Source organism: Antechinus flavipes, chromosome 4 (assembly GCF_016432865.1).
Source record: "Antechinus flavipes isolate AdamAnt ecotype Samford, QLD, Australia chromosome 4, AdamAnt_v2, whole genome shotgun sequence".
Classification (NCBI taxonomy): domain Eukaryota; kingdom Metazoa; phylum Chordata; class Mammalia; order Dasyuromorphia; family Dasyuridae; genus Antechinus; species Antechinus flavipes.
The window spans coordinates 104576031-104593586 of NC_067401.1; the positions used below are offsets into that span (position 1 = coordinate 104576031).

The following is a 17556-nucleotide window of genomic DNA, read 5'->3' on the forward strand; positions in this document are numbered from 1 at the left end:
CTCTTCTGCGTGGCATTTAAGACACCCACAATTTGGTGCCACTATATTTCTCATCATATCATTCCCTTCTACATAATATAAATTCCAGTCAAAATGGGCTATTTGTTATTGCCCTTAGTGATCCCATGCTCTGCCATCTCAATAATTTTTTCACAAAAGTTCCCATAGAATCTTCCTCTGTCTGTTGAAATCTTATCATTAAATTCTATTTCCTCCATAAAAACTTCATTGATATGCATATTCTTTAAGGATTCTTCCCCACTCCCTTCAATATTCCAAGATCTTGCAAAGCACTTTCTTTGTAACTCATGCATTTTCACATATTATGAATGAGTTATCTACACAGGTATCTTCCTCCAGAGAAGAAGCACTGAAATTGTTTCATCTAAACTTTGTTCCTTCAGCCCCTTAATGTTGCACTCTGCATCCAGTTGGTGCTTAGTAAATGCTGAAATTGAAGGAATGCAGCATTTCTGGGAGCCTTACAATCTTTCTTTCCTCTTAGAATCTTTTTTCCTACAGCACAAGGACAGCTTAAGAGGTACTTGGAATAAACTGTTATCCACAGGATATGAATTCAGGACCTCTAGAAAGGCCTTTTAGCTTCCCAAAATACTACTCTTCCCAATGAAATTTGTCCCATTTCACCATTTGTGAGTCATTTCTGTGGCTTTTGGTTTCAAAACAATCCCTGATGAAGTTCAAAAGCCCTTAGGAAAGTTAATATACTAAATTTTATAAGGCTTTTGTGCTTTACTATAAATGAGAGCTGAGAAAAATAGGGTTTCATATGATATACTGGTGGAAAAGCATTATAATAGATGAGAATATGTGGTCTTTGGGTCAAAAGTGAAAGATGAAATTCCACCAAGAGGGTATAAAACTCACAGAAAAGAAAGAGTAGAGTCATTAATGGCAAAAATTTCTTGACCTAATAACTAGCATTGGAAGTACAATCTTTCTTTCTTTTTATAAATAAGTAGACTTTACTGAAATAAACAATTTTCAACATCATTTGCTGTAGTGTTGTCTCTAAAATGTAATATTCTCTCTAAATGTAATGTTCTCTTGTTGGGGTTTTCTTGGGATCTCTGGAGGCAGCCTTTCTTTCAATTCAATAATCATCAGGAGAGTAGCCAGGTGTTAAAGTCCAAATCCTTTATTGTCTCTTTCCAAGTCTTGTCTTCTTTCCTATGGTCCATTTAGCTTTCTTATAGTACAGATCCTTTATTATCTCCTTCCTGGGGTTGGGCAGCTTTCTGGAGATCCTTTCAATCTGGCCTTAATTTTGAGAGCTTGAGCTCCCGCATGCCTTCTCTGGCTTCTAAATCTCACCAACCGAATCCTGGCTGAGGCTCCTAGCTTATATATGCTCTCTTATCAAAGATGTGAATCTTGTAGAACTATAGTAAGTATTAAATACATGTACTGAACTAGAGAACTGTTAAGCACTATGCTAAATTAGATAACTATTGTCTCTATCAATTCCACTGACTTAGCAACTCATTTCAAGTTCTGGCTCATAACAATTTCCTTGGATACCTCTTGCAATATTTTAGCAAGTTTCTAATTGAATAGAAATTACACTAAATGTTGGAAGCACTCCTCCCTTGTAGCAAATTAAAGTTAGTTCTAAAGCTTCAGCCTGTAAGAACAAAAAAATAAAATAAAATAAAATAAACTCCACATTAAAGAAGTTATGTTCCATGAAAAAATTGCTATGTAAGTTGAATTTTTATATTTTTTTTTCATGCAGACATATTATTTTGTCCATTCAGGGAATTCCCAGTAAGCAAAGTCAACCAATGCAGACAATTGTTCTGCAAATTAAAATCTAAGTGTGTTGTAAGAGGCATAGAGTGTTTAAGTGACTTTCCCAAAATCATACATGATGTATCAGAGGCAGTGTTGATGTATCAAGTATGTATTATGGTGTTGCCTCTGAAAAAATTCAGGTTCACACAATATCTAACCCAAGCAAATTTTAATGGGACTTACACACTTCATAAGCAGATCAAGCTCCCTGAAGGATTCAGCAGCCCAGCAAAGGAAGACAAGGATTTTTACAATCAATGGTACTGATTACATTACAAAATATGTAAATTTTAAGATTATAGGAGGAGTTTATTAACATGGGGAGGGCCTAAAGTCTTGGTGGAACTACACATATGATTACCCAGAATGCATACAGAAGAACCCACTTAAGGAGGGGATATTAATTTATGATAATGATATTTTAATTAGCCTCCCTTTGTCATAAGTTCCCCCAAAAGAGAGCAAAGGAGAGTGTACAGGTGCTATGTCAGGGGAAAGAGTAATTAAGTTTGTGGTTTAATGTTTTGTTCTACATCCCGTTGGTACTACTTTCTTATTGGTTGATTTCTATGGTATGTCTAGACATGATAGATGATGGAATTATAGACCATGGAGACCTATACTTGTACCTGGCAGTTAGTGATTGAGGATTTCTGTGGGAGTTAGGCTGGGGAGGAGGCAGATCTGAGCGGGGAAAGACAGAGAGAGACAGAGAAAGAGGGGGGAAGACAGAGAGAGAGGGAGGGAGGGAGAGAAAGAATCAGGAATATGTGAATTCAAAGTCCACCTCTGATGTTTAACTACTTATGGAAAACTGGACAATCCACTTAATGACTCTAAATCTGAACCATTTTAAAAGACTTATCTATTCAATTATAGATGGACTATGTTTGAGATGATAGAAAGAATTCCCATAACAGCAAATAGGCACTTTATTCAATATACTGAAATTATGCACATTTTCATATATAAAATCCTTAGAATCCCCTACACTGAAAGTATTTCTGGAGAACAGAGGTTAGAGTGTGATTCCACAATAAGTTGTCTCCTCAAGGACTTAAATGAGGTTGAACTAAGAAAAATTATCAAATCTCAGAGTTCACAGAGTAGAACCCATACTCAGATAAATTCCTATTACAATATCCCCTTTCCCAGAGTAGTCGTCAAACTTCTATTTGAAGAGCTCCAATGATTAGGAGATTCACTATATTCCAAGGTTCCCCATTTACATTGGCATCTAAAGATGTTAAAAGAATGCTATGGGATAGGAATCAAATTTAATTGCTATTGTAATTTCCCTTTTGCTTCTACAGAGGAGGCAAGAACTGCCAGAGAGAACACTGACCCAATAATGGTGATGGGGATTCTGGGAGAGTCAGCTATTCTACCTGCAGAAATACCACCTGGAAAGAAACTTGGGAACATTAACTGGTCTTCCCGTACACCTGTTGCTGTTGTACAGCCAGATCCAGGAACATCATTCAAACTTATTATAACCCATCAAAATTATGTGGGACGACTGAATGTCACATCCTTGAATTATGATTTAAAGATTAGCCCCCTGAAGATGGAGGATGCAGGAAGCTACAGAGCTGACATAAATCTTCAGACCGATACAGCTACTGCCATCACTATCACCAAGAACTATTCGCTGCATGTCTACAGTAAGACTATAGTTGTGGACTGATAGAATATTTGGGCTGAGAGAGAACAGAAGCCCACTGGTCCAACCTCTCATTTTTCATCCAAGGAAATTGAGGCTCAAAAGAAGTGAGGTGATTTGTCTAAGGTCATATACATAGAGGCAAAACTAAAAAAGAAATGGGATTATATGATTTGGCTCTCTCTTGTTTCACTGAGTTATTTTTCAAATTATTCTTCAAAAGAATACTAAACTTTTCAATAAAATGTTTCCTGGACCATTCAGTGGCTATCAGTAAGAGACCTTGGCACTATACTAGAGAGTCTAGGGTAAAGAAGTTTAGGAAAAACATAGGTCTTGTCTTCAGGAAGGTACGACTTTTGTCCTTTCATTTCTCTCTATTGGTTCTTTCCCATGTATCTATAAACATGCTCATATTTCCCTAATCTAAAAAAAAATTTTTTTAAACAACCAGACTTTCCTTAATTCTTGCACTTATCCAACTATTATTTTATTAGTCTCTTACCATCTGTTGCTAAATCTCTGAAAATATGCTGTCTGTATTCAATGGCTCTTCTTTGTTATTACTTATCTTTTCAATCCAATGACCATGAAAACTGTTCCCTCTGATTCAATGACCTTATAAATGCCAGATTTCGCGGCTTTTTTCAGTTTTCTTCCTCCAAGAAATCTCTGCAATATATACTGTTGTTGATCATTTCTATGACCCTAAAATTTCCTCTTACTAGGTACTTTCTACTCCCTTGCCTTCAAAGGCTTTCTGCTTTCCTCTTACTTCCCTAAATACTCCTTTGCTCTCTTCAGTAACTTTCCTTACTATTCTTCACCTTTCAGTACCCATTCCCCAAAGTTCTGTCCTTGGTCCTGCTCTGTCCTTATACTTTTCCCACTTGGTAACTTCATTCATTATCAATTTGAAGAAAATGGCTCCCAAGTCTTTATCTGATTGCTTTGGCTTTAGATTACTTTAACAAGAATGTTTCTCAAGACTGACTTTTGAAGAATTCAAAATTGGAAATATTAAAAAATTTTTTAAAAGAAAGCGGTTTCACTAAAGACTCATTCTTGTATTGTTCCATCTCATAGGACGACTGGCACCACCAAAAATTACTCGGAATTCTATAATCTCTACGAACAACACCTGTAATATTACTCTGATATGCTTCGTAGAGGAGGGAGGAGAAGGTGTGAAGTACCAGTGGACCCCTCTGGAAGAACAAGCCATTGAGTCTAATGGGAAATCCAGTCTTTTCATCTATCGAAGACCTGAGGATGCTCACATAAATTATACCTGTACAGTCACAAACCCTGTCAGCAACAATTCTGAATCCATACTTGTTCATCTCTGTGCAGGTAAGAAGATCTGTTCTTTACATAAGCATCTTCAAGATAGATTCTAATGAAGATAGGAATCAAATCTAATCAGGGTTATAAGCACCTTTCAATTAATTTAATTCAACAAATTTATTAAGGCCTACTATATATTTTGTTGAATTGCGTACTTAAAAAAAAGAAAGAAAAAAGGAAGAAGAACATATAGTCCCTGACCTTCATGAAACTTTCCTTATACCAACATTTATACTAATACATATGACTATAATAAAATTATATGAAAAGTACTTTAAGGAGGTATAAAGCAAAGGCTGGCCAGGAATTCCAAATCTAACCTCAGATATTCCCAAGTTATATGACACCGATCAAGTAATTTAATCTCTATTTGCCCCCATTTCTCATCTGTAAAAGAGAAAATATATTGGAGAAGGAAATGATAAACCACTCCACTATCCTTTCCAAAAAACTACATAGACAGAAACCAAAGGAGACACCCAAAGTTGAACAAAACAGAACAAATAAACAACACCCAATTACTATTTGTTACCTTCCATATACATATATGACCTGGGAATTTCTATTACCCACATTTATTAATTACTCACTAAATGTGAGTAATAGAGAGGGTACTTTGCATAGATATAAAGGAGGTTCCAGATGAGTAATTCTTCCTCTATCAATGTAGGTTAGAACTTTCTCTGAAATTTAGAATCTTGCAGAATTGCCTAGGACAATAAAAAATCAAATGACTTATGCTGGTCACACAGCCAATCAATCAATCATTAGGTATTTATAAATACACACTATATGCTGGGTACTGTGGTAAGTGCTGCAGATACAAAGAAAAAGAGGGTGGGGAATAATTCCTGGCCTTAAGACATTTATATTCTAACAGAGGAGACAACACATACAAATTATTGCATTTTGGATAAAGGATTTAAATCCAGGTCTTCATATCTTCAGTGACAGCTTTTTATTATACCATACTACTTCTCTGATATAAGAAGCTATACAATTCTATTTAGTATCTATATTTATGTCCTACATTACTATACTTTGAGTTATATTTTAAGATTCCTCTGAATGAACTCTGGGTAGAAGCATAATTAGGATAAGAGAGACAATCTTTTTAAGGGTAGCCCCAAGATTGAATTTAGCCTGTGTGAGTTCAGAGTGCATAGTACTGACCATGGATTACATTCTGAAATCATTGTGTATTTACATGTTGTACCCCTCAGTAGTTCAGTGCCTAGCATCAATTTAGCATAATAAGTACTTGATCAATTTTTATTGAACTGAATTAAGTGAGGAACAGTGTTTAAGAAAGCAATGGCATAGGCTTGAAGATTGCGTTAATTTTTCCTACTTTGGGAGTAGGTAAGCTAGCTCCCAGTGACCATTAAGGGAGGGGTTGGTGACTGGTACAGAGTCATCATATCAGAGTGATATGGAGACCAGAGTCAAAATACAGAGACAGAATTTGAACTCAGCTTCTAAAGGTTCCAAACACAACTTTCTATCCAATACTACATCATGCAGCTTGTCAGAAGGAAGAAGAGAAAAGACATTACAGACACTAAGAACAAAGGGGGAAGTGGGAGTAGGCAAGAAAAAGGTGAGTGTGGGAAGGCATAAAAGCACACAGAGTATTCAAGAGACAGAACATTTACCCCATTTGATTGAGAGTAGACTACATAGAGGGGAGATAAGTCCTGCAAAATGGAGAGGTGGGGCAGATTGTAGAGGATCTTGAATTACAGGTAAAGGAATATGAATTTTAATTAGTAAGTAATAGGGAGCCGCTCTAGATTTTTGAATAAGGGAGTGACATGATTAATGTGAATAAAGATGAAAAAAAAAATTGTAATCTAGATTTCCAGGAGAGCAGAATCACATTCTCCATAAGAGACTTCATTCCCAATTTCCCTGGGGAAGGATCTTTCTAGGATTTCTAAGTAGGACATGACACTGGCAAAGAGTTAGCACACTCACCCCTAGGTCTGTTCAATAAGTAGTCTTTTTTTTTTCATTGTTGTTGTTGTTGTTTTGTTTTGTGTTTTTATTGTTATTATTCAGGAAGTTTCCCTGACACTTGTTTCCTCTTCTTTCAGAAACAACATCACTTTCTAGTCTCCGCTGGTCAATCCCTGTGCTTTCTAGTATAGTACTGATTGTAGTTGGGACATGCTTTTATCTTCAACACAAGAAAAAAAAAGGTATGAGGTTCTGGGGAGAGAGGAAGAAACATATTCTTTTCTTTCTTGGTTTAAATTTTGGCTTCCTTGCTTCTTTTCCAAACTATTGACCCTCTCATCCATACCTCTCATTTCTTTTCTCATTTTTTCTTCTACCTCTCTTATTTGCCTTTTAAAATCTTTTATGAGCATTTCCACGAAGCCTCTTCGAGTTTGAGACCAATTCATATCATTGAGATTTCTTCTGTGGATATTTTGTTTTCATCTGAGTTTGTTTTGCTCTGTTCTGTCACATAGTAGCTTTCTATGGTCCAAGTTCTTTTCTGTTTCTTGCTAATTTTCTTCCCTTTTCTTTTAGTATTTACTTTTTTCACTTTTACAGTTGATCTCTGCTCCTTGGTTGCTGTCCCAAGCTTCCTGTGCAGCTCTGAGCCTTGCTTTGAGCACAGAAGCCCTTTGCATTGTATAGGGTTGCTTTGCCTGCTAATTTCATGAAACAGCCTGATTTCCCAGATTTTGCCTTCTGAGCTGGGACTGGAAGCTGCCCCCCTGGTTTGCTACTCTACTAAGCTAGGAATGAGAGTCTTAATTGCTGATTTGTAGTGATTATGACACTCTTACCCTTTTAACCCTGGTGAGATTGATTTTTCTTGAAGTCCTTCTAATTTATCTTGAGCTAGAGAGTGGTTTCAATCTCTCAGACTCTCTTCAGAGGCTTGATTTTGTGTCATTTTTGAGAGAAATTGGGAGAACTCCAGCAGCTTCTTGGCTTTACTTTGCCATCTTGGTTCCACCTCCAGAACTGATTGAGATTTTGGTTGAAGAGAGAGAGAGAGAGAGAGAAAGAGAGAAAGAGAGAGAGAGAGAGAGAGAGAGAGTACAGAATTCCCTAGGGTCTTAGGAATTATGGCTTTGTATATTTCCTTTTCCCTTCCATGGCTTTTTTTTTCCTGAGGGAATTGGGGTTAAGTGACTTGCTCAAAGTCACACAGTTAGGAAGTGTTAAGTGTCTGAGGCCAGATTTGAACTCAGGTCCTCCTGACTTCAGGGCTCTATCCATTGTGTTACCAAGCTGCCCCCATGGCTTTTCTAATAAGAATATTTTATACTGATTTCATTTTACATTTTTACTTTAATATTTTCACATTAACAGTGAATTAGAAAGTGAGTTAGAAAGAATTTACTAATGTCATGGGAAAAACTTACAGCTCCCAATACAATTTAAGGTAAAGGTCAGGAAGAAGCTTCATTTCTACTATAAGTCACATCAGGGAAAGATGAGTTGACTGACATTTCCACTATCGGTCAAGTGGGTTCTATTTACAAGCAATTTCCACCTAACCTGTTATATAAAATTAAGTGAAATAATAATACCTACCTCTCACTATTGTTGTGAGCACTGAATGAGAAAATAATTATAAAGTACTTAGTGCTGTGCCTGGCCCATAGTAAGCACTATATTAATGTTATTAATAATATTATCTTAATATTATTAATGATAAGCACTATATTCATATTATTATTATTATCCTCATGTTCCTCAATTGTATCACAAAAGAAAAATACTTCATAGGCTAATTATATAAATTTTCAAGAACTGTGGCCAACTTTTGGAAAGAAAAATAGAACTTTCTGAAAGATTCTTACCAATTTCTATGCTAAGAATTTAAATATAAATGTTTACAGTATTCTTAGTTGACTTAGATCTTTTCTTTGTTTAATATTTGTGTTCAGCCTGGTACTGGCTTTGGGGCCAGTTTTTGAGAGAAATTAACCAAATTATGACATTCTTAGTAAAAGGGGATGGGAACAAAACAAGTTATATATGTTATCAGGTAGAGCGATGATCCCACCAAAAAAAAAAAAAAATGTGTTATGAGTCAGAAAATGACACCTATGAGTTCAGATTTGCTTCCTCATATTTCTAGCCTCAGATTTCTTCTAAATGAATTAAGGATAATAACATTATACAATCTAACAGAGATGTAATTAGGAAGTTTCCCCTAAATCTTAAAATGTTACAAATTTTGTAACATATTACAATTTTGATGATTAAGATGTCACATTATTATATCTGTGATAGACCCTATAATACTACCAACTCTAATCAAAATGAACTCTAAAAACATCCCATATGACCTAACCTAAGAAAAAGGAAGTCAGCTAAGTGACACAGGAAATAAAACACCAGCCCTGGAATTAAGAGGACCTGAATTTAGCTCCTACATTTACTAACTATATGACCATGGGCAATTTACTTAATTCTATTTGCTTCAATTTCCTCATCTATAAAATGAACTGGAAAAGGAAAAAAGCAAACTAATCCAGTATCTTTGCCAAGAAAACTCCAAATTGGTCACAGAAAGTCAGACACAAGTAATCAACATAACAACAAGAAGATATATTTAAACGTTAATATACAATAGTGCAGTATACTGGAAAAATTGCTGGACTTTGAGATAGAAATCCTGGGTTTGAATTTCAGGTTTGGAATTTAATAACTAACCATAGGCAAGTTTTCTCTAGACCTCAGGTTCCATATCTCTAAAATGTGGACATTAATTGCTGCCTAAATCACAAGATTACTTGTAATAAAGTGCTTTCTAGATATTATTTTTAATAAATGCATGTGTTATTAATTTGACCACTTATATGAACTGATACTGAGTAAGATGAGCAGGACCAGGAGATCATTATATACTTCAACAACAATACTATATGATGATCAATCCTGATGGACCTGGCTCTCTTCAACAATGAGATGAACCAAATCGGTTCCATTTGTTCAATAATGAAGAGAACCATCCCATGAAAGAACTCTGGGAAATGAGAGCAAACCATGACATAGCATTTCCAATCTCTCTGTTTTTATCTGCTTGCATTTTTTATTTCCTTTTCAGGTTAATTTTACCTTATTTCTAAGTCCGATTTTTCTTATGCAGCAAAATAACAGTATGGATATGTATACACATATTGTATTTAACATATACTTTAACATATTTAATATGTATTGGTCTACCTGCCATCTGGGGGAGGGGATGGGGAGAAGGAGGGGAAAAGTTGGAACATAAGGTTTTGCAAGGGTCAATGCTGAAAAATTACCCATGCATATATCTTGTAAATAAAAAACTATAATAATAATAATAATAATTGAAAAATAGATCTGAAAAAAAAGTGATGGGACATTTGAATATTTCTAAGCCTCCTACTAGGTTCTAACATGCTATGGTTCTGTGAATTTGCTATATTGTAGATGCTGATTCACTACCCATTTCCCAGTCAAAGAATCTTCCTGAAGATAACCAAGTCTATGATGAACTCAGCATGCCCACTGTAAGTTTAACTTCATCTCTCTCTACTGTGACCTGGATGAGGAGATTTGTGCTAGAGGTTTTGACCATGAATTGCACTTTTATGAGGTTAAAAGAAATCCTGTCCTTCCCATTTCCAATCCTTGCCTCTGCACAATGCAATTGGTAGAACTGAGCCTGGGGGATGTCTACCTTGGTGAAAATAAGAAAAATAAGGCACAAGGAAAGAAATAAGGGGAAAGTATGGGCTGATATTCCATGCTAACCTGAGAACTCATGATAATCTTTTACAGCTAATTGTTTCCAATCAGAAGAAAGAAGCCCCAAATACAATTTATTGCACAGTGCAGAACCCCCAAAAGGTAAGTATCTTTCAGTAAAATTTCATTTAGGGCCTATTGTCTCCTCTCAAATTGGCCTAGAAGGTTCTAAGGCCCTTTTGTCTGGGTCTTCCCTCAAGCAAGAGAAATGTAGCAGATTCCATCCGGATCTTATCTCTGTGTGTCCCCAAAGACAACTCCAGTTTAACCCTCATAAGCCACATCATGAATGCAGCTGTGACTTCCTCCCTGCTCTAAAAGCTGCTTCAGTAGCGTTTGACAAAAAATCCACTGGACACTTTTAACCCCCAAAATTTACACATGCACACTCATCTATACATCCACACCTGCAAATCTGTTTCCTATTGTCACTTGCGGTAGAATTTTCTATCACATCACTTCCTTATTCAATAAATAGCAGTGGTTCAATATAAAATCTACTGGCTTTTAAAGATCTTTATAAGCTGTTTCTTTCCTAACTTTCTGGTCTTAGACTTTCCTCCATTGTACTCTACAATCTAGTAGTACTGACCTCCTTCACACAATACTACATTTTCTAAGTTCATGCATTCTCATAGGCTGTGCTCCATGCATGAAATCCTATCCTTATCTCTACCTTCTGGCTTCCCTGGCTTCCTTCAAGTCTCTGCTAAAATTCATGTTCTACAAATAGCTTTTTCCATCCCTCCTTTACACTAGTTCCTTCCCTCTGAAATTACCTCTAGTTTATCTTGTCCATATTTTTTATCCATAAATTATTTGCAAGTTGCCCTTTGCCACATTAGACTGTAAGCTCCTTGAGAATAAGATTTGGTTTCGCCTTCTTTTGTATTCTTAGCATTTAGCATAGTGCATTGTGCACAATTATCAATGATACTTATAATTTTGTTAACCGCTAAATGATCAGTGTGAATGTATTACTAATGCTGCTGATCACTAGAAGGCTCCTCAATGGCTCTATACTAGAAATTCATAAGAGGAGGGCAAAAGAATCTCCTCCCCTTCCATCTCACAGACTCAAGATTGTGGCAATAGGAGACATAGGGAATGAAGAAACCCTAACACTTCATCTGAGATACATAGCAAAATCATCTACTATGCCCCACCTCCCCCATCTCATTCCTCTTGTTATATTTTAAAGTTTAATCCCTACAGATCCCTCTTTAGGGGGTTTTAATAGTCAAGAAGTCATATGTGATCCAGAAGGGATCCATCCTAAGGATGGACAATATTAATTCCCTTTTTTGGAGGGAGAAAAACCGTAAGGCTAAAACTGATACCTGGCTAGCTTTGGTCTGCTTTCTATGATTGTTATAGTTTTCTGATTCCAGTTTAATGTTAACATGCTTTTTGTCCTTTCCTCTTTTACAGATGGAAAATTCTTAGTCATCTACTATCAAACTTCTTGGGACCTCTCTCAGTGAGTCTGTGATGGAGATGACAGAAAGGCTTATTCTCTTCCCAGAAGTGGACGTTTGATGGCAGGAAGACTTCAGCCTGTTGGTTCAGGCTTTGTCCTGGTCAGTGAGGCAAATTCAGGAAAAGAAAGGCGAAAGTATTTTATTAGCATACCAAGGCATCAAGAAGTGAGAGTACAAGTAGCCCCATTTCAAACTGAGCTGCTTTTTATAGACTGGAGTAATAACTTCCACAAAGGAGCAAAAGTATGCTAATTGGTAATGCAATACCATAATCGGACCTATATCATTCCTCTGTCTTCAATTGCATCATCTTAGTCTGGACTGCCTGCTCTATGGGGGTAGGTCTTGAGAGGAGTACCTTACACTGGGGAAGACACTATAAACAGAAGCAACATACAAATCCTACAACAAAACACCTGAGAAGGTGTTTCAGCCATGAGAGATCAGGGAACCAAGAAGTTAACGCCCATAGGGAACAGTGTTCTTTCCTATCCTGCTTGAACTCAATCCAGGCATTTTATATCAAGCCCAAATGGACATTAATGTCATTGGAGTTATCAGGAACCCATGTGCAGCAGTCTTGACCTTTAAGGACACATACCCATTCCGTTTCTGTCAGGAGGTAATCCAGAGCTCAACTGTTTTGTAAGACCATGTCTCCAAGGCTATAGACCCCTGCAGTGTGTTCCTCCACAGCATCTTTGGATTCATTAACACAAGTCTGTAAAAATTTATTCATTCTGTTGAAGAATGCTAAACTGTGTCAACAGGATGGAAAAGGCAGTTTCAGATTCTCCCCCTAAAGGAGGAACCAGACGGCTGCATATTTACTCTGCAAATAGGTGCTAAGAAGCAGGTTAGGTGCCTGGAGACCAAAAAGAACTCTTCCCATTCCTTGATATTCCTGACATTCTGGGGGACATTAACAATAACCTTTGTTGTGACACAAGAAATAAAGTCCCCATGGGGCTATCTCAAAAAATCTAATTGTGTGTGCCTGGCCACCCAACTTAAGACATTCTCAGAAGGCCATCCCATTCTCAGTCACCTTCTGTTTCAGGGTTAGGTATAGTTACATCCTATTTGGCACTTCATTTCCTGCCCTTGTGTCTTGTTTTGCTCATATAACACAGTATAAGCATCCTAGCTCATCTTATTCCAACTAAAGGTAAATGAGTGAGAGAAATCATTTTGCCAGTCCATAGCAGGACAATTTGACATTTTGTTTAAGTTTTCCTTAATGATTGCAAAAGCATGTCATTCAAGTAAGTCCTAGACATTGGATCCCATGTCTACCAGGGGTATCTCTTCCCCCAAGGCCAAAGGGACATGGGCATGTCCCAGTTGATCCAGTTAAAGTCATGGCTGACATTTTGGATCAGACATATATAAGTGATGGATCTCCTATTCCCCCATCCCCAAGGCCATAAAGAAGGGCATGAAGGGAAGAAAACAAACACATGGTAAAATTGCAGAAGAAATATTAGGTCCTAATTATCAGTTAAAAAAAAAAAAAAAACAGATGACCCAGAACCATTGATTGGGTTTAACTAAGTCCAGGGTGATCAGCATTGGGCTGATGTCAATCACACCATTCATATGGGAGTGATGTATCTAGGTTATCTATTCGTCAACCTTGATGGTAGTATGGGCAACCTTGATGGTAGTATGTCTTGTCAGCAGGATCTGGAATGGCCCATTCCAAAGGACTGGAGACTGGATGTCTTCCTGAAGCTGCAAATCCATATTTGGTCTCCTCACTCAAATGAATACATCAACTTTTCCAAAGGGAGAATTTGTGTCCAAACAGGTGAAAGACAGCTGGAAAGAGATCCCATATCTTCTCAGGCTTTCACCTCTCTGGCCAGATTCAGGCTCTGAGGGTCCAAGTGTCATGTTGTAGTAGTTGGTCTCCTGAACAGAATTTCAAAAGGTTAACAATCCACCATCCTGCCTATTAAAACAACACAAAGGGAAGTACCTGAAGCCATTTTAACTGTGTTTCTTGGCATAATTTTCCAAAAAGGATCTTGATTTCCTTATTTAGCTGCTCAGCTCTCCCGATGATTGTGTACACAAGTTCCCCAAATACTTGGAGAGTTACTTAGTTATTTCTGTGGTAAAATACAGACCCCAGTCAGTGTCAACAGTACATGGCAGGCCAAATCTTGATATTATGTTTGTTTGTTTTTTCTTTCTTTCTTAGGCAATTGGGGTTAAGTGACTTGCCCAGGGTCACACAGCTAGGAAGTGTTAATATGTCTGAGACCAGATTTGAACTCAGGTCCTCCTGACTTCAGGGGCTGGTGCTCTATCCACTGTGCCACCTAGCTGCCCCTGGCATTATGTTCTTGATCAGACACCTTGTATCTGCTGTAGCAAGTGTGTCACTCAAAAGGCTTCTATTCATGGCTTAATTGTTCTTTGCATACCAACACATATCTGGGGCCAGTAGACTTCAGCAATTCAATAAAGTCAATCTGAAAGTGTTCACATGGTAAAGCACCCCACTTTCTCCATCTTTTGACATAACTTTCCCCCTCAAGTTGCTGAATGGTTGAAAAGAAAGGCAACTACACACTACACAATGGGCCTCTACATAAGCACCAGGAGCACTCTATAACCAGCAAGCTTGTAGTACAAAGACCTCGGTTCCTATATGGGCCAAGGCAGGCAACTGTTGGAATAGGAGGTGCACTAATCATTTAGCCATAAGGAGCCCTCCATCTGACATGATTGACATTCTGTCTTGTAGAAGGATTTCATGTCTTGTCACAAGATATCAAAAATGTGGTGTTCTCTTCTTTAATAATATAATGGTTCTCTCTGGGAACAGGTTTCTCAGGGAGGTTTTCTGGAGTCAGCCTTAGTTTCAGTTCAGAGTAATAATCACTTCAAATGCAGCCAGCTGATAAAATCCAGACGGTTATTTTCTCCTTCCAAGTCTTGGGCCCAGTTAGCTTGCTTAGAAGCCTATCTCTCTGCTTGGTTCCAAGAGCTCTTGCAGCTTGTCCTTTGCCTCTGCTTTCTTCAGCCTCCAGCCAGCACAAAGGTGAAAGATGGAATGAATCTGACTTCGCCTCCGAGAGTGGACTTGTGGGCTTCTATATCTCCCAGAGTGCATCTGTGACTAAGAAGAAGTCATTTGGTGTGCTAGTAAATAGCATAAGCAGTGATTTTAGCAGATCTCAAAGACTCTATTTTGGCCCTTTTGTCTACACACTGGTTGCCAACTTCAAAAAATGACCATTAGAAAGATGGCTCTAGACAAATTTCAGAAAAGCTTGGAAAGACTTACATGAACTGATGCTAAGTGAAGTGAGCAGAACCAGGAGATCATTGTACACAGTAACAAAATTATGTAATGACACCTGTGATGGACCTGATTCTTTTAAACAATGAGATGATTCAAGGCAATTCCAATAGATTTTTGATGGAAAATGTCATATAAAGCCTGCAAGAACTATCAGACTGAACATGGATCAAAGCATAGTATTATCATTTTTGTTATTGTTATTGTTGTTGTTGTCTGTTTGCTTGGTTTTTTTCCCTTTTGAGCTGAATTTTTTTGTGCAGCATGACAGATATGGAAATATGTTCAGAAGAATTGCACATGTTTATATAAAATTGCTTGCCATTTTGAGAAGACGGGAAAGGGGAAGAGAAGGAGAAAAATGTGGAGTACAAGGTTTTGCAAATGTTGAAAACTAACTCTGCAAGTATTTGGAAAAATAAAATACTATTTAAAAATAAAATAAAATAAATTTAACAGTCGAAAAAAAAGAAAGAAAGAAAGATGGCTCTGTGAGCAAGATAGCCTGAAGGACTTCAATAAGGGATGCACCATTTGCAGTGATAAAGACACACTACTTCCACAAAGCACCAGTACTGTTAAAGACCCCACAGGTGTATTTGGAATCAGTGTAAATGTTCACGTGGAGTCTCAGGGCCTGCTGGCATTCCCTGCTCAGCACTACCCACTCAACTCCTTGTACTTCAAGTTCATTATGCAATGTAGCTTCCCATTCAAAAATTGGAGGGACACAACCATTCCCCTAGTTACTCATATCTCATTTTCCTAAAAAGAGAACCATCTGTGCAGAGTGTGAGATTAAGTTCCACCAAGGATGTTTGAGGAGTCAGGCTATGGTTCCTCTATGGCAGTTACCTCAAGGCAGTCATATGGCACTTCATGGTCTTTCACGTGTTCAGGAAGAACGGTGAGTGGTTTTAAGATATTACAATACTAAAGAGAAAGGTTAAGATTAGACAAAAGGCTTGTCTCATATTCCGCCTCTAGCTGGTGGGGGAAAATGGGAATCTTAGATTATAGACTGTGACTGGCCAGGACAATATATTGAGTCATTTTGCAAGCTCCACAGGTGCCCAAAGGCACTTCACATCACTTTGTATCACTCGATCAAGCTCACAAGAATAGTAACTAGTGGGCCTGTGATGGGGTCCCAGCCTCTAGTTGTCGACTTATTTTTTCCTGAGCTATTGGGGTTAAGTGACTTGCCCAGGGTCACACAGCTAGGAAGTGTTAAGTGTCTGAGATAAGATTTGAACTCAGGTCCTCCTGACTTCAGGGTTTGTGCTCTGTCTAACTGTCCCTTAGTTATGGACTTCTAATCCAACTCCTCTGTGCCCATATATAAAAAGGGAAAATGGCTTGTCATAAGCAGTTAGTCCCAGAGATAGTGAGAACACCACCCACTTCACACTTGCTTAGCTATTTCCTTTGAGACTTCTAAGAGTGTGAAGAACTCAGGGCCTCTTTAGTCACATAAGCCACTAGTTCTTTAATGAGCTTCCTCAGTGCTAGAATCCCAAAAAGTGGCAATAAATATCCCATAGTCCCCAACAGGATGTGCAGCTAGTGTTTTGTTTTTGGTATGGGCATTTGAAGCACACCTTGTGTGATGAACAAAAAGTTCAAGACATAATTTCTGGATAATTAATTATCTTATTAATTACACTAGCAGATAATTACTAAATGGAGCTAAGGATAATTTCAAATACCAAAGACCCTCTTATAGAACCCATTAAACATTTATATGCCCTTGAAAGAGTGGGAATTCCTGAGGGTAGTAGTCAACTCTAATTGGTTAACAAATAATGAGAAGAATGAATATTAAAATGAGGAGTCAGTTTATCCTAATGAAGGTCTGAGCTGAGATGACTGATCACTCAATCTCCCACAAAGAGACTTTCCTCTTATTCAGATCGTCTCCACCTAGGGCAATCTAGACAAAAGGGAGATCCACCTCAACTCAGACAGACTAAAACATGATGATCAGGATATCATTGTGCTAGAATCTCCTTGTAAGGTTTTTCTTGTTAGTGGGATAAATTTTGGGACAAGGCCAGAGATCTCCCCAATAATTTGTTATGTAATAATCCTTTCTCTCTTCTAGATCTTACCATTTGTCAAGGTCCTCATTCCTCATCCTGATTCATACCCCAAGTACCACATTATTGGAAAGGCAAACAGTAACT

General features: G+C 37.6%; 1 protein-coding gene across 1 annotated transcript in view; it reads left to right on the plus strand.

Moving 5' to 3' along the window:
- The window catches only part of LOC127561290 (SLAM family member 5-like), a 66163-nt gene extending 54141 nt beyond the window's left edge, over positions 1-12022 (plus strand). The window contains exons 5-10 of the mRNA XM_051996575.1: positions 3084-3479; positions 4565-4831; positions 6922-7026; positions 10259-10338; positions 10610-10678; positions 12008-12022. Coding sequence (XP_051852535.1) covers positions 3084-3479; positions 4565-4831; positions 6922-7026; positions 10259-10338; positions 10610-10678; positions 12008-12022 — 932 coding nt within the window. The remainder of the gene's footprint in view (positions 1-3083; positions 3480-4564; positions 4832-6921; positions 7027-10258; positions 10339-10609; positions 10679-12007) is intronic.
- Positions 12023-17556: the final 5534 nt, after the last annotated feature.